Source organism: Cervus elaphus, chromosome 13 (assembly GCF_910594005.1).
Source record: "Cervus elaphus chromosome 13, mCerEla1.1, whole genome shotgun sequence".
Lineage (NCBI taxonomy): Eukaryota > Metazoa > Chordata > Mammalia > Artiodactyla > Cervidae > Cervus > Cervus elaphus.
Window position 1 is genome coordinate 69504238 of NC_057827.1, and position 21288 is coordinate 69525525.

The following is a 21288-nucleotide window of genomic DNA, read 5'->3' on the forward strand; positions in this document are numbered from 1 at the left end:
AATGGACATGAATTTGAGCAAGCTCTGGGAGATGGCGAAGGACAGGGAAGCCTGGCGTGCTGCAGTCCCTGGAGTTGCCAAGTCGGACACGACTGATTGACTAAACAACAACAGCATGGTGTCCGCTGAGAAAAAGCCTGAGCTCTGATGTAGTCAAATTTATCGTTGTTTTTTCAAATCGTATTGATTATGCTTTTGGATCTTTGTGTAAGAAGTCCTTCCCTGTCCAGATGTTAGAAAGAGTCTTCTGCGTTTTCTTCTAACTTCATATGTTTACCTTTGTTCTCTGTAGAGTCCCTCTGTGTATGTGGGGTTAAGTAAGGACCGTTTTTATTTTCTGCTGATGACGGGGACCCTGGGTATGTGGCAAAGGTCTCCTCTACCACTCCCCTGCTCCCTGCCCTCCTCTGTGACCATGATTTTGCCTTTGTCCTCCCATCAGATATCCTCCAATTTTACACCGATTTGGCCATTTGGCGATGTAGTCCATCCCTTTTTAAAAACTATGTATTTATTTTATGTCATCGGTCACTCTGTGCAGCTTGCAGGATCTTGGCTCCCTGTCCTGGGACTGGACTCGTGCCTGGCAGTGGAAGCACTGCGTCTCAGCCACCGTCCCGCCAGGGAGGCCCCTGCCCCCTCACTCTCCCCTCAGCAAACCTCAGTGTGTTTCCTCAGCTCCCAGGGGTCTCAGCGGCGTTTGGTGGGGTGACTCTGGATTTGCAGCTTACATGGGCGATACTGTCACGATTCTGTCAAACCATCCAAGGCAGGTGACACCCGTCACCCAGATGCCCTCAGTGGGGTGAGCCGCCAGGACAGGTGTGGGGGGCGTCGCTCTCTCTGGGTGAGGACCTGCGTCCTCCGGGTGCTCTGGGCTGCAGCTGACCAGCCCGGGGGTCCTGGGGTTGGTTAATTATGGGACCAGTGGAGCCAGGCTCCGGGTCTTTCCTCCACGAATCTCTCAGCTTTGCCCTCACGGTGAAAGGATGGTGACCAACCTCTCCGTGGTCCTTCGACTGCATCCAGGGGCAGGAAGCACACGTGCCTTCTGGGGACCCTGTCAAGTAGCTCCCAGATGTCCCCACCTCCCCCTCCGGGACATCCTTCTGTCCTTCCTCTGGCCTGAGTCCATCACCTCCTGGCTGCCCATCTGGGCCCGCGGAGGCCCCAAGGAAGGGGGGAGGCCGCCCAGCCTGGCCGTCCTGTCCCGCCCTCCTCTTCTCCCCACAAGCCCGGCTCACTGTGAGGTGTGTGCGGCGGTGGGCTGCGGCCGGCTCTGCACATTTTCCCGGCTGGAGGTAGGGAGGAACTGGGGGGCTAGTCCCAGGCCTGTGGACCCAAGTGTTCTTGTCACAATCCGCCCAGGGGACGGGCGTGGGGACAGGCGGGAATTCCTCCTGAGCGGCCTCTGCGGGTGGGGGAACGCTGGTTCAGACCACAGTGGTCCATGCAGGGGCTCTGCAAAGACCCAGGGCCCTCCAGGAGCTTGAAGAGTTTGCCAAAGGTTTCAGGACAGTGAAGGCGCCCCAGAGCTCCTTTGTGGTCACCTCGGGTTCTCACACTGCCCCCTCCGGTGGCCAAGCTCTCATCCCTGCTCTTGTCGGGAGCAGACAGGGTGCCCCCACCCCCCGGGACCCGAGCACTGCAGCTCTCCAAGCCTGGAGCCGGCCAGCCTGCAGAAGGCCTGGGAGTAGGGGCTGCCTCTGGGACCCTCGGTCACCGGGGGAGGGGTTGCCCACAAAGGCTGGGCTTTGGCGCCCTCTGGTGGGCACTGGTACCCTCTGCAGGGACCTGTACCATCCGTGGACCGCTCTCAAGGACTGGGGGGCAGGCAGTCCTGGGTTTGTCCCCACACCCACACTGAAGAGCAGGCTGGCCCCGAACAAGCTGCACTCCACTCTGAGCCTCGGTCTTCTCATCTGTAAAATCGGTAGCAGTCGGGTCTATGTCAAAATGTTGTCAGAGATGAGGCAGTGCAGACAAGATGGTGCAAGCACCCACAAGATGCCCCACAGCGCCCAGTCCCTCCTCCCCTCCCAGGGGACAGAGGCGCTGGGCCGCTCAAACATAGGGTCATGGCATTTTGCCCAGCCCCCTACCCTCTGCCAGCAGCTGCTGGACCAACAGGCCACACGGGGTCACCCCCTGATGGAAGCCCTTCAGCTACCGCTGCCCACAGGCCTGAGTGCGCTGGCCTGGCACAAGGGCTCCTGGGTCGCCTGCCTGCCCCCCACCATTTCCAGCCGCCCCTGCACCTGCCTCAGCCGTGCACCCACCCGGCTCCCGCCCGTCCGTCTCTCCTCGCCCACCCTCCCCATGTGCGCTCACAAACTCCTACCCTCCTCCTAACCCTGGCTAGGGGGCGGCATCCCGCCTCCCCCCCAACCCACCGCAGCCCAGCCCACCCACCGCCCTGCGGCAAACACAGCGCCTCCTGCGGGCTCAGCCCTCCTCCCTCGGGGCACAGGTCCTGCGCTGTCTCCCTCCCGTACCCTGTCCATTTGTGTGTCTTCCCCGTCAGGCTTCCCGATCAAGATCCTCTAAGTCTTGGTTTTCGCTGGGGCCGAGGGGACCTGGACACAGGTGCTGCACCCTTGGCCCACCCGGGGCAGCCTCGGCAGCGGGGCAGGGCGGCCCAGGGTCACTTGCAGGCGGTCCCCTCAGCTGCCCCCACGCTGCCCCCACCAAGAGCCAGCCTGTTTCTGGGTGGCCAGTGTCCATCCCATTGAAGCCATGGGCTTGGGGTGGGGGGGCCTCGTAAGGGACTTGAATCTAGGATATTTTTTTTAAAAAACTCTTACAAAAAAAAAAAACTCTTACAGCTCAGTAACAAAAGGCCGAGCAACCTAACTTATAAGCAGTAGTTTTTGAATAGATATTTCTCAAAGAAGATATACATACGGCCCATGAGCACACAAAAAGATGCTCAACATTGTTATTCATCAGTTCAGTTCAGTTCAGTCACTCACCTGTGTCTGACTCTTTGAGATCCCATGAACCGCAGCACGCCAGGCCTCCCTGTCCATCACCAACTCCCGGAGTCCACCCAAACCCATGTCCATCGAGTCTATGATGCCATCCAACCATCTCATCCTCTGCCGTCCCCTTCTCTTCCTGCCCTCAATCTTTCCCAGCATCAGGGTCTTTTCCAAGTTATTCATCAGAGAGAATGCAAATCAAAACCACAGTGAGGGGCTTCCCTGGTGACTCAGTGGTAAAGAATCCACCTGCCAACGCAGGGGACACAGATTCCAACCCTGATCTGGGAAGACCCCACGTGCCGCGGAGCAACCAAGCCCAAGGGCCACGGCTCCTGAGCCACAGCCGCTGAGCTCACACACTGCAGCTGCTGAGTGAGCCCAGGCGCCCGGAGCCTGTGCTCCTCAACAAGAGAGGAGACCCTGCTCTCCGCAACTGCAGCCGAGGCTGCTCAGCAACAAAGACCCAGGGCAGACCAAATTAAATAAATAAGTGAGTAAGTAAAACCACTGTGGGAGACCACGTCACACCCGCCAGGGTGGGTATCATCAGAAAGTCGGACATAAGGAATGTTGATGAGGATATGGAGGCACTGGGCCCCTCACGCATCGCTGGTGGGAACGCAGAATGGTGCAGCTACTTCGGAGAAATACTGTAAAGTGTCTCAAAACATTAAACGCGGAGTCACCATTTGACCGAGGAATTCCACTCCTAGGTGGAACACAGGAGGACTAAAAACACATGTCCACACAAAAACTTGTACACACGTGCTCACAGCAGCATTATTCACAGCAGCCCCAAACTGGAAACAACTCAAATGCCCATCAACAAATGTATGACGGAACCGAATATAAAACAGAGTATCACTCGACTATAAAAATGAATGCAGAGCTAACTTCCTGGGCGGGCCAATGGCTATGAATGACTCCACGCTCCCAGGGCAGGGGGCCTGGGCTCGATGCCTCGTCAGGGAACGAGGTCCGACATTTTGCAACTAAGTGCCACAACTGAAAAGACGCTGAGTGCCACAACAAAGGCCCAGCACAGCCAAACAAAGAAGGAGAAAATTTAAAAAATGAGCGGAACATGGATGCAAGCCACAATACTGATGAACCTTGAAGCACAATGCTAAGTGAAAGAAGCCAATCACAAAAGGCAACATACTATGTGATTCACTTTATGTGACGTGTCCGGAACAGACACGTTTATGCAGCCAGAAAGCAGAGCAGTGACCGCCCAGGGCTGGGGGCACGCTGGGAAGAGGGGTTTGGGGTCATGCCAACAAGGTTATAGGGTCTGTTTCTAGGGTAGGTGAAAATGTCCTAACATTGACTGTGGTGATGGCTGCACAACTGTGAATATGCTAAAAACCACTGAATGGTATGTGAAACTTGTGTGGGTGAACCACATGGCATGTGAATTGCATCTCAGTAAAGCTGCTGTCCACCAGGAGAGGACACGCAGCCAGGCTGCTGAGATGCTCCATGCCCTGCCTCTCCCTGCCCCGCCCTCGCCCTCTGGTTCTTCTGGGTGGACCGTGCAGGAGGCCGGCCTTTCATCGCCAGGTGTCTGACTCAGGATTCCTTCTGGTGGAGGAGTCCAGGCTTGAGAAGGATGGCTTCCTTCTGGATTTCAGACTGCCGCCTGTGAAGTGGCCAGGGGCACACACATCTTCCACCTTAACCGGGTCCCGGAGCCACACGACGTCCACAGCCCCAGGGGGAGAGGCTCCCGGAAATGAGCGCTCGCTTCCACCTCCACTTGGGGCAGCCAGCGGGCCACCAGGCGCCAAGGGGATGGAGACAAACATCTGTCTGGTCCTCCAGATATGAGGCTGGTCCTCCGCCATGAAGACATTTGCCAGGGACCAGACAGGACAGCTCTCGGCCAAGACAATGGTGATGGGCATCTCAGGAAAGGAAGCGAATAAAATAGACTGGGGTGGGGTGGGGGGTGGGGTGTCTAGGAGCCAGACCTAGAGGGAGGAGAATCCCAGCAGGTGGGAAGGGCATTCCAGTGAATTTCTATTATTTTTTCCAAACATCTTATAAAATGAATTAATATTTCTCAGTTTTAATTTCAAATAATGGAACTATCAATCGATATAACCATATAAGCTACAGTTTTTCAGTTCAATAATTGTTCAGACTAAAGGAGTCTTGCAACCAAAATATTCAAGAACCGCTGACTCGGGGCCCAGGGAGCTGCCTGCAGGCGGGCAGTGCAGTGTGTGCTTTGAGTCACTGGGCCCTCACTCCAGTCCAGCCCCTCAGCCTGGTCCCCTCCAAGACCCCCAAGCCCCTGCCCCAGCCACTCCGCCCAGGGCTGGATCCTGACCTACCGGCGTCTCTGGAGAAGGCCCTGGAGCCCTCACACCCTCGGTCACATTGTGAAAGGCATGAGGAAGCCCCAGGAGCAAGGGCAGCAGCTCCTGAGCTCAGATTCCTCGGGCTGGCCCTGTGTGCTGAGCAACAGGAAGAGGGCTCTGTGCACCCGCGGGCGCACAAAGGAAGACGAGAGTGGGGTCTAGAGCAACGTCTTCCAGGGCAGCTGGGACAGCAGGCGGTTCCCCCGTCCCCAACCCCCTCACCACCACCAACCACGACCCCCAGGACGCTTAGACAGCCTACCCGGGAGTCCTGGTCACCGGGAAGGGATCTGGACTGGGCCACTCCGAGGGTCCAGCTGGGTGGATCTCAGTGTCAGGAGGCAGAGAGACCAGTGAGGGGCCTGCACTGGCCTGTGGGGGACCCTGGGCAAATCCTTGCCCTTCTCTGGCCTTGGATTCCCTCCTGAAGATAGGAGGCACTGAGATGTGTGTTTCCGGCCCAGGGCTCCCAGTCTCTGCCGGCAACTCACCCTTCACACCCTTCACCCCCTTCATACTCACCCTTCACACCCTTCACGCCCTTCATACTCACCCTTCACACCCTTCACACCCTTCATACTCACCCTTCACACCCTTCACCCCCTTCATACTCACCCTTCACACCCTTCACCCCCTTCACACCCTTCACACCCTTCATACTCACCCTTCACACCCTTCACCCCCTTCACACCCTTCACACCCTTCATACTCACCCTTCACACCCTTCATACTCACCCTTCACACCCTTCACACCCTTCATACTCACCCTTCACACCCTTCATACTCACCCTTCACACCCTTCACACCCTTCATACTCACGCTTCACACCCTTCACACCCTTCATACTCACTCTTCACACCCTTCACACCCTTCATACTCACTCTTCACACCCTTCACACCCTTCATACTCACCCTTCACACCCTTCACACCCTTCATACTCACCCTTCACACCCTTCACCCCCTTCATACTCACCCTTCACACCCTTCACCCCCTTCACACCCTTCACACCCTTCATACTCACCCTTCACACCCTTCATACTCACCCTTCACACCCTTCACACCCTTCATACTCACCCTTCACACCCTTCACACCCTTCATACTCACCCTTCACACCCTTCACACCCTTCATACTCACTCTTCACACCCTTCATACTCACCCTTCACACCCTTCACACCCTTCATACTCACTCTTCACACCCTTCATACTCACCCTTCACACCCTTCACACCCTTCACACTCACCTTTCACACGCCCATGCCCTTAGCTCAGTCCCGCCCCCACCCAGGCCCAGGCTGAGCCCCCTGCAGTCTCCCCCGTCTACCTGCCCCCCTTCTGCCTCTCACCTCACGTAGTCTGGGAACCTGTCCCTGAAGGAGTCCAGCCATTCATCCAGACATGGGTTGCCCTGCTTCCCGCTGAGCTGGAAGACCTCCATGAAGGCCTCCTGGCCAGGGGCTCCATCACCGAGGCCCTGCGGAGAGGAGCTCCCAGCCTCACCCAGCACGGGCCTCACCCCGGGGTCACTGCACAGACCCCCAGGCCGGCCCTGCCAGGGAGAGCAGGGTGTGCCTGCCCGTGTCACCCCCTGAGTCCCCCAGGGTGCCCCCCCAGGCCCTGCCTCCCCTCTGCCCAGGGCTCCAGGGCCGCCCTGAGAAACCAGCCTGGCACAGATGGGCCAGGAGGGGACAGCGGGTCCAGGCCGGTCAGGGGAGAAGAGAGACACACCAGAAAGGGGAAGGCGGCCCCTCGGAACCCCCGAGGGTCCCGGGCTCACCTCCTGCCTCCCGAAAGCCTCGTGCAGCTCCCGGAAGTCCGTTTCCACCTGACCCCGGTGGTCTTCCCACTTCCGGGGCTTCAGCCTCTTGAGATGGGTGACCAAGGCCTGGAGGTACTCAGTGAAGACTGCTTTGTACAGGCTTTGCACAAGGCTCTGCCCCCCCAAAAGAAAGAGGATGCGAAGGGTGGAGCGAAGCTGTCCCAGGACAAGGTCTCCTGGCCTCAGGGGCTCAGCCTTGGGGGTGGGGGCAGCAGAATGGTCCACAATGCCCCTCTAGCTGGGTCTGTGGGGCCTGGCCCCCAACTCGGCAGGCCTAACCCCTGACCACTGGGCTTCCACGACAAAGCTGCTCCTTCCTGGGGTGACTGCCAGCTGGCCCCGCACCTCCCCTGGGAGACCAAGAGCCAAACTGATGACCAGGGTCATGCAGCCCTGCCTGTCTCTGGCCCTGGGCAGCCCTGTTGGCAGGACAGCGCCCACAGCCCTGGAACCGGGGGAGATGCCAGCAGCCACGCAGAGCTGAGCCCCCGGGAGCCCCCTTCTGCTCCTTCCTACCTTGTACGTGGGAGGAGGAAGCAGGCCGGGGTAGTGCTCCAGGCCCCGCCTGAGGGATCGCAGAGCTTGGGCCAGCTCCTCGTCTTCCCTCCCAAAGTGATGCCCCAGTAGGCTCTGAGCACAGGAGCGTCACGGTCACTGAGGCCTGAGCCCAGCCTGTCTCCCGTCCTTGCCCTTTCTCTCCTCCAGCCCTACAGGCCCCACCTCCCCAGCCCTGCTCCCCACTAGGCCCACAGCCCTGGATCAGAAGGGCCTGCATCCCAGGAGCCAGAGGCTTGCCCACTGTCTGCCCCCAAGCTCGGTCCACCTTCTCCTGCCGACTCCTGGAAGCCTCCCTGATTCCATCTGCAACCCTTGATGCCGGCTCCTCCCCGGAGCCCCCCTGAGTCTTCCTGGAGTCCCTCACTCTCCTCTGGGTCCCCAGCAAACCACAGCATGGCACGAAGTCTGAGGGAGGCTTCCCTGCCTAGTCTCAGCTCCAGAGACCTGGGGCGGGGTCACAGCTAGACTTCCCTGCCTGGGAGGCATGTGGGGCAGAGTGGGATCGGGGCAGGGGGCAGGGCGTCAAGCCTCCACTGGCCTGGCAGGACAGGTGGCTCCACAGGTAGACAGAGCCAGGAGCGGGTCTGCCCGTGGACAGACTGCAAACGTGGACCCTGCCCAGGCAGCTGCCCTCTGTGAGGGTGGAGCCGGGCCTCCTGAGTGGAGGCAAGGCCAGCCCCAGCCCCCTCAGCTGCACAGGGCCCGTCTCTGGCCAGACGAGAAGCTGAGCTGTCCTCCCATTGCAGACCAAGGCCCAGGCTCGGGCATGGGGGAGGCTGGATGCAGGCAACTCGAAGCTAGCTGTGCCTGGGCTTTGCTGTATCCCTCTCATTGCCCTGGGCTGGAGGGAGCCGGGGAGACAGAGGCACCCTCTGGCCACACCATTGGGAGCAGCAGAGGGCCCGCACAAGGGCTGGAGTTGGGGGTACATCACCCGGTACTGGCTTCTGACCACGGACACAAGGTCGTCCTGGCTCTGGTCCTCGATGGCGCTGATGGTACGCAGCACCACGTCCGCCAGGGGAGTGCGGGCCTGGCCCAGATCCTGCCACGTTTTCCTGTTGGAGGAAACCCACAGGGCCGTGGGGCCTGGCCGGGAGCCCTGCAGGCCCATCCGCAGCCCTGAGCCATGAGCACCCCTCTTGCTGCTGACCCTCTGTGTACCCTCGGGCAGAAAGACTCGTTTCTGCGCCTGGCTGTCTATTTCATCCCCACTCTTTTTTATTTATGGAATAAGTGTTATATTCCCGTAGCATGAAATGAAAAAAGGTACAAGAGGAAAACCCCTTCCAGCGGTAGCCAGTGTTCCTGGCATCCGGCGTTTCCTGTGTGAAATCCTGCCACCGGGTATCCAGCTTGGGGGGGTCATCCCCCACTTCTCTCACAGGCACCCAGTCTGCCATCCATGCAGAGTGGCCCGCCGGGTCCGAGGCTGCCCGCCCTGCCCACACCTGGGCCACACCAGGACCCACCTGAGGACGCAGCAGTTCTGCAGCACGTGCAGCTGGGCGGAGGGTCCGGCACCGGCCTGCTGCTGGAGGAAGTGGGGGGCACCCTCACCCCGGTATCTGCGTGTGAAGGCGGAGATGCAGGCGCCGCCCCGTGAGTCGGCCCCATCCAGCAGTGCGAGCCGGCCCCCTTCTCAGCCTGACTGCTGCTTCTTCCATGAAACAGCAGGTGTGGGGGGTCGTGGTCAACGTGTGGACAACTGGGGCCGGCTCTGCGCCAGGCGCTGGAGCGGACGCTTCCCAAGGCTCTTTTCCTGTAATGCTGTCCCCGGCCCTTTGTGGTAAACGCTTCTAGAACGGAACAGGACTGGGCTTCTCCTGTGGTCTGGAGTCACAGCTACGCTGCACTCTCCCAACAGGTGAAGGAAGGAGTAGGAAACAAGTCCTCCTGGGAGTGATGGGGGGGTCCACGGGGAGGGAAGGGGGCACCCCACACCCTGCCTGGGCCGTTGCAATGCCCCCCGCAGCAGAGTGGGGAGAGAGGAGCCAGGAGAGGCACGTACACCCCCGCTCCCCAAAGGCAGGAAAGAAGGAGTGCCTTTAAATTCCTAGAATATAAATTACGATCAACTAGTCACCCCGTGGTGTTTGGTTAAACATTTAAAACCTGGCTGATTTCATCTAAAGATTCACATCTCTGGCTTCTCATGAGGAACCTGCCTGGTGCCAGGCCCTTCAGAGAGCCTCGTGCTTGGTGAACACAGCCACACTGGAAATCCCGGTAAAGGGGCCCCGTGACGCCCCGGTACACAGCGCTGCACCCCAGACTTGCTTCTCACTAAGTCCGGGCAACCCTGGCCACAGCCACCCTCACCCCAGCCCCCTGGGAGAGAGGGAGCCCCCCCCCCCAAATCCGGGGCCAGGGCAGAGCTGGGCGTGGACCAAGGAGACTGACAGCAAATCCTGCTGCGATAACCAGAGCAGGGAGTGAGGCTCTCAGCTCAGCCGCAAGGTTTAAAGGAGCGCCCTGAGATCCAGTAACCGAGAGAAATAGTACTTTATCACAGTTTTTAAAGCTCGATGGCAATTCCCTGGTGGTTGGGACTCTGTGCTTCTACTGCTCTGAGGCAGCAGTTCGATCCCTGGCTGGGGAACAACATCCCACAAGCCGTTATTTGGCCAAAAAAGAAGATGAAACAAACAAAAAACCCCTTAACATCAGCGTAACAAAATCCAGGATGCACAAATTTTAAAGAAGGATGGGAACCGAACCCGGGTTCCCCCTAAGCTTGCGCTGCCGTGCAATAGAGAGCCACGAGCCCCACGCCCCACACGCTGTTCAAATGTCAGTTAGGTGAAATTAAATAAAATTTAAACCTCATGCCCCCTTAGAACTAGCTGGACAGCTGCCGGACCGGGGCCTCTAGGCTGGACGTTTCTGCGGTCACACAGGGCTGCCTCCAAAGCCAAGGCGAGATGCGGAGCGGGCAGGACGGGGGTCACCCGGAGCCAACCAGCCCTCCCCCTGCATTTTGTGAACTGGCCCCGGCCTGGCAGCTGGTGGCGAGGTGAACGCTCTGACATGGGTTAGCTGAACCCAGGCCAGGCCTCCCCACCTGGGCAGGGCTGCCTTTTCACTTACCTTTTCAGAAACTCTAAAAACGTGTTCAGAACCATGGCTTGAACCCGGCTGGTGATGGGAGGCCCGATGTCTTGCACCGAATCTATGGTTCCTTTTAACAGCTGTCAGTCAAAGCAAGTGGACTCTCAGGGGACGGGGCAGACCACTGGGAGGATGCGGCCCCCCAACTCCGCGCCTGTCCCAGCTGTCCCCACACCTTGCCCCCTTCCAAGCCTGCCTGCTGCAGATGACCAGGGGCAGACCCCTCCCACCAGGCTCCCCCTGTCTCCTCAGGCCTCCACACTCGCACCCAGCCTGGGTCCTGCCCTCAGCCTCACACACCTGGAGTTTCTCCCATTTGACACACACCCTGAGGCTGCACCAGCCTCCTCAACAGGGGCTGCCAACTCTCCCCCCGCCCATGCCCCAGCTCAACTCCCTCCCGATGCTCTCAACAGGGCGTCTCTGATAAAGGCATTGAGGATTCTTAGTGTCTCATCGTCTTCTCTCTCTCCAGCCCCAGCAGCCACAAAAATCAACAGAAACACCAACTCACCCCTACGAAGAAAGCCAAACACATGCACACACACACATACAAACATGCACTTACACATATGCACAGGCGCACATACAGAGACATACACACATATGCTTGCAGACATGGGTATGCTCACACATGCATGTACACATGTGTGTATATGCACACATATACACATACATGTGCTTATACATACATACACACCCATATACAGGCGCACATGCATATGCATACACGTGTGTGCGTGCACATATGTGCATATACACACATGTGCACACTTTCATGTACATGCATGCACATGTTCACACTCATGCTCATGGACCAAACATTTTACACCAGGTGGACTGCACAATGTCTCCTGGAGCCTCAGGGCCCTCCCCACTGAAGCCCCACCCTCCCGAGACACCCATTTCTTCCAGGTCCTAAGTGAGACCCAGGAGTGGGTCCTCATGAGATGAGAGGTTCCTGCAGAGGCTCCTGCACCCCAGCACTGGGACCCCACCACCCAAGAGACAGGCCTGGGCTGAGTGCTGTCTGCTCCGCTCCTCGCCTGGGCTTGGGCACCGTGTACCCCCCAGCACCACCCCTGCTCCAGCGCCCCTCCCCCGCTCAGCCCCTCCTGTCTCTGCCACACCCACGCCCCTCCCAGCACCCCTGTCCTTCCAGGCCCCTCCTCCTCCAGGCCGGCCACTCAGGAAGGTGCCAGCGGCCCTCGTGGTGAGCATACCTGGAAGATTTTGAGGAATGCCTGGCAGGAAGAGGTGGCCGACTCTTTCTGATCACAGGTCAGGACATCTTCTAGTTGTTTTTCCAACTCTTTCTGCTCGGAACACAATAAAAGCAACTTCCATCCCCGTGTTCTCTCTGGGGCACAGCCAGGTCCAGCCACCCTACAGCTGAGGCTGGGGTACCCCGACTGGGGACAGGAGTGAGGGGCAAGTCTTTGACCAGCCCAGAGATCCCCACCAACCAGAGCCTGAAATGCCCCCACCTGGGGACCCGGTTTCCTGAGAAAAGCCCTTCTTTCACGGCCCACATCCATCAACCCATCACGGGAGGTCTGACACCTTCCGGATCCCACCCCTAGCCCTGAGAAGACAACCGCTTCTGTCATCACCACTCAGTCGGGGGCGGGGGGATGAACAGCTACCCTCGTCGGGGTCCAGGGTCCCTGCAGTGACCAGATCAGACAGGGGTGCCCAGATACCAACGGACTGGGGGTCAAGAGGACACGGGACACCAGGACTGACAAGGCCTGGGCCACAGCTGGGAGGTTACCACAGCCTGTAGAGGCCTGGCTGGGCTGGGGATCCCCAGGCCGATGGCGCCCCTCTGAAAAGCTCGGGGTGACCCCTCAGGCAGGTCCAAGGCGAGGACAAACGCTCAGGAGGAAGCCCCCTCCCACACCGCCGGCCAGAGCCGGCTTACGGGGGCCCTGGCAGAGGACACTTTGCCCCACGCCTGCCCAGCACTCAGTACTTCTCCACTCTTAGCCCTGCGCCCCTCACGCCCCCACACCCCCACGTCCCTAAAACAGCAGGAACTTTATAGGGCTGGTGGTGTAGGGCAGGGAGACGTGCCCCAGCCCTTGGTACCCTTCCCAGGGGAGGGCGGCTGGAGCGGGGGGCGGCGTGGGGACCCAGCAGCGGGATCCCTTCATCCTGCCTGGGGGTCTGAACTGACACCCAGCAGCTCTGCTCAGCTCAGCTCAGTGGACGAGTGTGGAAGGCAGAGGACGACAAGGCCCGGATTCTCAGGCAGAGACTCCAAGAACAGGAGGCTCTGACCCGGGTGCTTAAAGGGGACGGAGCCTTGAGTTAGGCCAGCACGTCTGTGTGCGCCGAGGAGGAGGCCGGACATTTCTATCAGTTACCGGAAAACTGCAGTCTCAATATATACAAGTCCTGTGTCTCGTTTGTGACAGCGAATCACGTTTTTTAAAAAATGGTTGCGGTAGAAAGTTGTGATGGCGCTGTAAGTGCTCATCGTGTTTGAAAGAGAGGAGAATGAATTGGAGGAGGAAATGGCAACCTACTCCAGTATCCTTGTCCAGAAAACTCCATGGACAGAGAAGCCCACTGGGCTACAATCTTACCGTGTCTGCCATGGATTAACTGCCTGCGCCCTCTGGGGACAACCAACTCCCCATCCAAGCCTCCCAGGCTCCGGGGCCTGGGGAGCCAAACTGCACTGCTGGTCAAAGCCGCAACGGGACCCAGGGTGGAGTCCCCACAGGCCGTTTTGTAACATGTCCTGTGACACAGACCCACGGGGCAGTGGTCAAGGGCCTGGATCCGTCCTAGGGGTGGACTTGGGCTCCAGCTCAACCCCCAGATGCAGGACAAGGAGGCCCGGTGTGGACGTTCCCAGAAGCCAGTTACCTGGATCAGCTCCACCAGCCGGCTCTGCACCTGGGACATCCAGGTGACAAACATCAGTGGGTCCGAGAGTTTCCTGGTGGCAGCAGGCTCCGGCGTCTTCCTGCAGGATTGGAAGCAGCTGTGAGGGGCACAGGCCCAGCTGCGGAGCGGGGAGGGCTGGCTCAGAGCTGAGGGCAGTGCACTCCGGGCCGGACCCACCCCTGCTCAGGGAGAGGACGGCTGGGGGCCACGCATGGGAACTAAAGTCTCCGCGGTCATCTCTGAGCGTGAGCTCGTGACGTGAGCTCCCACACACTCACCGACAGGCTCGCACACCCGTCCGTACCCATGCCGCACCAGGAGCACACTGACACACACACCCGCAGACACGCACGTGTGTGCTCATGCTGTCCCCTGAGTTCGCTCCCGCCCCAGGAGGCCCTTCTGACCGCCCCAGCCCGAGGATCGTCATGCCACGGCGGTGTCCTGGCCCAAGACCCCAAGGCCCCGAGGCGGACTCACGCCAGCTGCCCAAACAAGGTCTTCCTGGCCCAGGTGTAGAGCTCCCGGCAGCTGTCCGGGTCTCCGCTGCAGGTCAGGAGCACAGAGAGACGGTCCAGGAGCACCTCCTGGAAGCACTCTCTGTCGGTCGCCGAGAGGCGGGCTCCCAGCCAGCCTGCCCTCCGGGGGTCCAGGCCACGATCCACGGCCTCGGCCAGCTCCGCCAGGTACCCGCCCAGCTGGTCCCCCGGGCTCAGGGGCACTCGGTCTCCGGGGCTCGGGGGCACCCGGTTCTCGGCGTCATTCCTCAGCTGTGTTCTCAGCTGGCAGTCCCAGGAGGCCAGGTCACCACCCAGCTCCCGTGAGGAGCCCCGGGCCCACTCCACTGCGGCCGCCACCGACCCGAGCTGCCTCTGCAGCTCCCGGCTGCCCCCGCCGCCCTCCAGCGCCTCCCGGATGACCTGCCACATGCCCTGGGCCACGATCTGGTACTGGGAGCCACGGTCCTGCCCATCCTCTGCCAAGGATGAGATGCTCCGGCAGGCTTCCAGGAAGCGGCCCTCCAAGACCAGCTGTGAGAATCCTGGAAGAAAGGAACCCGAGGCCGGTGGCTCAGTGGGGGCTGCAGGAGAGGACGGTGGGTGAGGGGGCGGGGGGCTGCCGTGGGGCTCCTCAGGGCGACCTCGTTTGCCTGGGGGTGCCTGTGCTGAACTCGCCTATCCATCAGAGGTACTGGCAAGAAGACGAGGCGGCCTGCTTGAAGAGCCTTTGGGGCCCAGGTCTAGGGACCAGACAGGAGCAGAAGGGCACAGGGTTTTTCCCAGTGAACTTTTCATGTGGTCCCCTTCAGAGCCCGCCATGACATCTGTGAGCCTCTACGCTCCAGGGCGGATCAAGACCTGAGTCCCCATCAGATGACTGAATGGTTATCAGCACCCTGCCAGGACACAGAGGCGGCCAGGAGGAAGTCCCCCAGAGCTGGTAGCAAATACTCCAGCACAGGGCTTCTCCGCATGAAGGCCCATCAGGACCCCCTGGGGCCATCCGCACCCAGGTTGGGAGTCTGCTTTCCTGCCAGGTTTCAAGGTGGGGCAGGAGGTGCTGGGCCCGGAATCGCACTTGAGACCTGCCTCTCAACAGTATCCAAGGGCAACCAAACCCTGCTTCCTTCCACACACGGGACAGGTAGAGAGACGCGGGACAGGTAGAGAGAGAGATGATTGATGGATACAGAGAGAAGAAACAGATGACAGATACAGATAAAAGATAGTAAACGACAGGGAGGTGATAGATGATGGATCGACAATGGATGGATGACAGACAAATGACAGAGGATAGAGACAGACAGACAGAGATCCAGCTGTCATAGAACCATCCCCGGAGGGGCGGGGTGGGGTGCAGCTTGTGCCTTCCATTCCCCTCCCCGGGTGCCTGGGACTCCCCAGGTTCAGCCCCTTCTCCAGACAAGGAAGCAGCCCAGGCCTGAGCAGCAGCTGGAGGCAAAGCCTCCGAGATGAGGTGCTTGGTCTTCTCCCCAAAAGTTCAGAGAAAAAGAGTGACCTTGGCCACATCAGGCCAGTCTAGCGACGGACAGGTGGATGGACAGGAGAGTCCCTCTGCTGGGGCTGGTGCCCACTCGCGCCCTTGGACACAGGGTGGCCTCCCCGTGGTCCCCTCATCTCCATTCTCACCTCTGCCCACTGCCCTGCCTGCCCCTCCCCATCTAAGCACCCCATTCTCGGGAGCCCCAGTACCACCTGTGACCTGGCCACCCTGGGCTGTTCAGAGACCACTTCACCCAAGCAGGCACCCAGACCCGTAGTTACGTGGCCCAGGGGGTGGCTCTCTCCAGGACTAAGGGGTGTGTGATGGGGGCACAGGATGGGAGGCCCTTAGACCCCAGGGAGTGGGTCAGGATTGCCCACCAGCATGGAGCCAGCTGGGGCAATAATGGACAAGAAGGGTCACCCACTGTCCTGCTGGGCCCATGGGTGCCGCACCCTGGACTGGGGACCCGGAGGGCCAGAGAGGCTACCCCCCAGCGGGCAGCCACCCAGGGCCCAGGAGCATCTGGACGGTCCGGCAGCTGACGGCCTCAAAGGCCTCAGCGTCTCAGTATGTAGGGTGGGGGGCAGCAGCTCATGATGAAGGTGGCAGCCATGCTGCCTCTCAGCTCCCCCTCAGTAAGCACAAAGGTGCCAAGAATCGGCTTGGAGAAAAGAATGAAAGGAAGAGGTTTTGAAAATGCTGGAGGGAAAAAGGATGACACCTTGAAGTTCCAGGACAAAGCACTTAGGGGCTAGGGATGACCTTATTTCCTAAATGCTGTGGGTGTCAGGCAGGGAAGGGATGGTCCAAGGACCCCTCCAGGCAGGGAGAGACCAGAAGGGCAGAAACCCGCTCTGGATTCCAAAGGTCCTCAGCGACACAGCCCAGCCTGCAGCCACAGGAAGAGGTTCTGATCAGACTCCAGCCGAAAGGAGTAGCGGTGGGAGGAGGGCAATTCAAAGGCACCTGAACACCTCAGCATCGTTCTCAGGGACTTCAGCCTGAGAGGGCGTTCACTTTAACTCCTGAATTTCCAAGTGGGAAGGGAGCTGTATTTCAAGTTGGGTCCTGGGCCTTTCCGTCGTCAAGGGCAAAGGCATGTTCTTCTCTTCCCCAGTCCTGCTTCCTGACTACTGGACGCACCTATGAAAACAGGAGCAGGGCAGCCCCCCTGAGCTACGAGGCAGGAGCCCCCCCTCGTAGCGTCTGGCAGCAGACCTCAAGGTCAAAGCCTGGGTCCCTGAGCTCTATGGGCGCTGAGCTATGACCAACCTAGACAGCATATTACTTTGCTGACAAAGGTCCATCTAGTCAAAGCTATGGTTTTTCCAGTAGTCATGTATGGATGTGAGAGATGGACTATAAAGAAAGCTGAGCGCAGAATTGATGCTTTTGAACTGTGGTGTTGGAGAAGACTCTGGAGAGTCCCTTGGACTGCAAGGAGAGCAAACCAGTCCATCCTAAAGGAAATCAGTCCTGAATGTTCATTGGAAGGACTGATGTTGAAGCTGAAACTCCAATACTTTGGCCACCTGATACGAAAACTTGACTCTTTGGAAAAGACCTTGATGCTGGGAAAGATTGAAGGCAGGAGGAGAAGGGGACAACAGAGGATGGGATGGTTGGATGGCATCACTGACTTGATGGACATGAGTCTGAGCAAGTTCCAGGAGCTGGTGATGGACAGGGAAGACTGGTGTGCTGCGGACACGACTGAGCGACTGAACCGCACTGAACTGAGCTCTCTGGAGCACCGGTGTGTGCGCACTAAGTCGCTTCAGTCATGTCCAACTCTTTGCGGCCCTGTGAACGGTAGCCCACCAGACTCCTCTGTTCATGGACTCTCCAGGCAAGAATGCTGGAGTGGATTGCCAGCCCTCCTCCAAGGGATCTTCCTGACCCAGGGATTGAACCAGCATCTGAGTCTCTTGCATTGACAGGCGGATCCTTTATCACTGAACCACCTGGCAAGCCCTAAAAAATGTAAATTTTATCTTGCTTAAACCACTGTTTTGTTGGGGCTCTCAGTGAAAGCAGGTGAATGTACATCATAATAACGAAAACCTTTGAACCAGGACATATTGGATGAGGACAGCCTCCAATTTGACTACATTGGCAGGGGTGAAGAGCCCCTACGTACTCCTAGTAAATAGCTCCGTTTTTTTTTTTTTTTTAATTAATTAACTTTACTGGAGGACAATTGCTTTTCACTGTTGTGTTGGGTTTTGCCGAAAAAAAAAAAAATGAATCGGTCATAACTACATATATATCCTCTCCTCTAGAGTCTCCCACCCACCCCCCATCCCACCCATCTAGGTCATCACAGAGCATCAGGCCGGGCTCCCTGGCTACACAGCTTCCCACCAGCTGTCTATTTTACGCGCATGGTAGCGTATTTATGCGAATACTACTCTCTCAATCTGTCCCACTCATTCCCCCGCTTGGCTCCTTTATGATAATGAATTAGGTGAGATTCGAAAACAGGAAATCTAGCTCCTGGCGTCTCTGTGATGTTAGCAGCCTCAGGGCCACCCCGGCATCACTGCCCTTCTTTCCAGAGAGGCATTGTGCAGGGAGCAGCCACGAGCCACACGTGGCCGCTGGGCACTTGAACTGTCCAGCTGGGCTGTGCTGTCCGTGCGAAACCCACATCAGTTTTCACAGACTGCATAGGGAAAAAGGAATGCAAAATATCTCACAAGGTTTTGTTTGTTTGTCTGAATGGCCATGCTTCGCAGTACATGGGATCTTAGTTCCCCGGCCCCGGATGGAACCCAGGCTCCCTGCATGGGAAAAGGCAGTGTCTTTAACCACTGGACCACCAGGGAAATCTCTAAAACATCTTAATAGTGATAATGCTGATTGAATGCTGAAGCATGCTAACATACTGCTTTAGCCTAGTAAACTATATCAGTAAAATAATTTCACCTATTTCTGTTTTTATTTGCTCCCGTGACTACAAAAGCTTCCTGTGTGTGGTTCACGCTGTGTCTCCACAGGACAACCCCCTCCTGGAGCTCATGCATCCCCCCACCCTGAACCTCAGAGAGGAAACCCCTGTTGATCCCACCCCACCCTGGCCCCCCTCTGGGTGGGAGCACCGATCCCCCTCCCCAAACAGGCCAGCCACCCTTACAAAGTCCTGAGGTCCCTCAGGCTTCCGATGAACACGGCTGTGTTGATGCTATCTGTCAGCAGGAACACTGGCGGGGACAGGGTGAGGCTGACGAAGGTCAGACATGGGGTGGTGGCCCCTGCTGTCTCCACACACACCCGAGCGATTGAGTGAAGGCAGATGGGCCTGGCCAGCACCCACCATGCCTTCCACCGGCCGGGAACCCGAGGACAGTTCGGCTGCCCCCGACCGCCTGACCATCTCCTGGTTTCCCCACCAGCCACACACTGGCCACCACAGTTGGGAAAGGAAGGGGAATGACCCTGGCACAGTGACCCTCCTGGCAAAAGTGCCCCAACGTCACCAGGCTAGTAAGGACCCGGGAGACTCCCTCCGAGATCCCATCTCCTGTGAGTCGACTGAAAAATGCTTGTCCCTTAGGTGATGATGATGGTCACCGTCCAGATATCAGAGACATAAAGACAGCGGCCCCCACGACCCTGGGCTCCCACTGCAATTCTGCAACTTTCCACTGCCCACACGGAAAGCATGAAGCCTTTTCTCTTCAAGAGAACTCTCTCTAGCTTTTAAAAACACCAGCTCCTCCAAAAAAACCCCCCTAGCCTTTCCCCAAACGCCCCCCAAGACCAGAGCCTTAATTAACAGGGCAGTCCAGCCCCACTCCCCCACTCAAGGCCATCCAGTGAGCTTCCCTGGATGCAGACCCCAGCGGGGCTGTGGGTACACACACGTGGGTCCCCCACAGACCAGACACGCCCAGCCCCTGCTCCTCTTCTCTCACTCCTGCGCCCCAGGGCAAGTGACTCAGCCTCTCGGAACCTGCGTTGCCTCAGCTTTGAAACGAGCTTCACGTGAGATCCACGGTGAGGTCTCAGGAGAGGGACGACTCTTGGCTGATGGACTCTGTGGGCACCATTCCTGCCCCTCCGTGTGAGCCCGAGGCCCCCCCGCCCTGCCCCCGGCCCGGGGCTCAGCTCCATCCCACCCCCATCACAGCTATCATCAACAAGCCAGCACCCCCGCATCTTGTGCGGTCCTCCAGGCTTGGGAAGGAGGAGTCTCATCACTCTGCCAGGTCCCCCCAAACCCTCCGCATGACAGCCTCGAGGGCGGCGTGCAATAAATACTGAAGGAAGGGATGGATGAGGAACAAAAGAAGGAAGGGGCAGACGCCACTTTCCGCCAGATGGAAAAGGTGAGAGTGACCCGGGTACCTTCAGAGCTCTCTGCCAGAGGAACAGCAGCAGTCTGGGGGTCTCGATGCCTGCGGAACCAGGCCAGAATCTTCCATCTTTTGTTTCTGGGCTGGCCTTTGAATTTTCTGTCTGCTCCTTCTCTTTCCTCCCTTGATTTCTTTTTCCGCCGGCCCATCTCACTCCCTTGATCCGTCCAGCTGGGCAGACAGCCTCGCCGAGGCTTCTGAGTCACCGACTTTCCCGGTCAGTCTCTATCAAACAAAAGAAATTAAGGGCGGGACGTTGCATGATAGCCTGAGAAGCTTCCTCTGCAACTTTCTAGCTCCCTTCCGAGCACCCCGGGAGTGGCAGGTCCATTCATTAACCCAGGAACATTTCCCTGGTGTCTTGGGTCAAGCCGAGGATGGAGCAAAGGCCATGCAACTGGGCAGGCCACACGAATCCTGTGCTCACAGCGGACCACGCCACCACCATCCTTCCACCCCATCCCTGTCAGTAGTAAGAACGCACTTTTGTTTAGGTTGTTTTTTTTAATCTGTCACTAATGAGAAATTACGTATAGCTGTGATTTCTTTCCTTTTAAAACAAACTGTGGTAAAATATATACAACACAAAATTTCTATTTCAATCATTTTTAAGTGTACAGTTGAACCGCATTAACTAATACACATTTTGGGGCAAAACCACCACCACCAGCCCCTCCAAAACTCTTCTCTTGCAAAACTGAAACTGTCTCCATACTAAATCCCCACACTCCCTCCCCCAGCCCCTGCCAACCCCTCTGCTTTTTTCTATCTCCATGCATTCGCGTATTCTAGGAACTTGGTGTAAGTGGAACCAAACAGTATTTGTTCTTTAGTGATGATTTACTTCACTCAGCTTAAAGTCCTCCAGGTTCATATATGTTATAGCATGTGTTGGACTTGCCTTCCTTGTAAAAAAAAAAAAAATACATACATATATATATATATAAGCGCTATGACCATTCCCTGTGGACTGCCTGCTAAGCTTCTGCAGTCCCAAGCGAGGGGGCCTGGGTTCTATCCCCGCTCAGGGAACTAGACGCATGTGTCAACAAAGATCGATCCCGTGTGCCGCAGCCAAGACTCGGCTCAGCCAAACAAATAAATATTTTCTAAAATATACGAAACTTTATTGTCAATTCACTTTTAAAAATTATTTTATTGTGTCACAACACACATATCTTTTACCA

At 57.8% G+C, this 21288-nt stretch overlaps 1 protein-coding gene across 1 annotated transcript in view; it reads right to left on the reverse strand.

Moving 5' to 3' along the window:
- Window positions 1–3758: 3758 nt before the first annotated feature.
- The window catches only part of LOC122706943, a 31205-nt gene continuing 13675 nt past the window's right edge, over window positions 3759–21288 (reverse strand). Inside the window, exons 3-15 of the mRNA XM_043922548.1 lie at window positions 20094–20326; window positions 14217–14778; window positions 13716–13815; window positions 12062–12154; window positions 10818–10918; window positions 9200–9295; window positions 8662–8785; window positions 7686–7799; window positions 7128–7283; window positions 6697–6824; window positions 5613–5774; window positions 5324–5467; window positions 3759–4957 (exon numbers count right to left, since the gene is read on the reverse strand). Coding sequence (XP_043778483.1) covers window positions 5365–5467; window positions 5613–5774; window positions 6697–6824; window positions 7128–7283; window positions 7686–7799; window positions 8662–8785; window positions 9200–9295; window positions 10818–10918; window positions 12062–12154; window positions 13716–13815; window positions 14217–14778; window positions 20094–20250 — 1896 coding nt within the window. The 5' untranslated portion in view covers window positions 20251–20326 and the 3' untranslated portion in view covers window positions 3759–4957; window positions 5324–5364. The remainder of the gene's footprint in view (window positions 4958–5323; window positions 5468–5612; window positions 5775–6696; window positions 6825–7127; window positions 7284–7685; window positions 7800–8661; window positions 8786–9199; window positions 9296–10817; window positions 10919–12061; window positions 12155–13715; window positions 13816–14216; window positions 14779–20093; window positions 20327–21288) is intronic.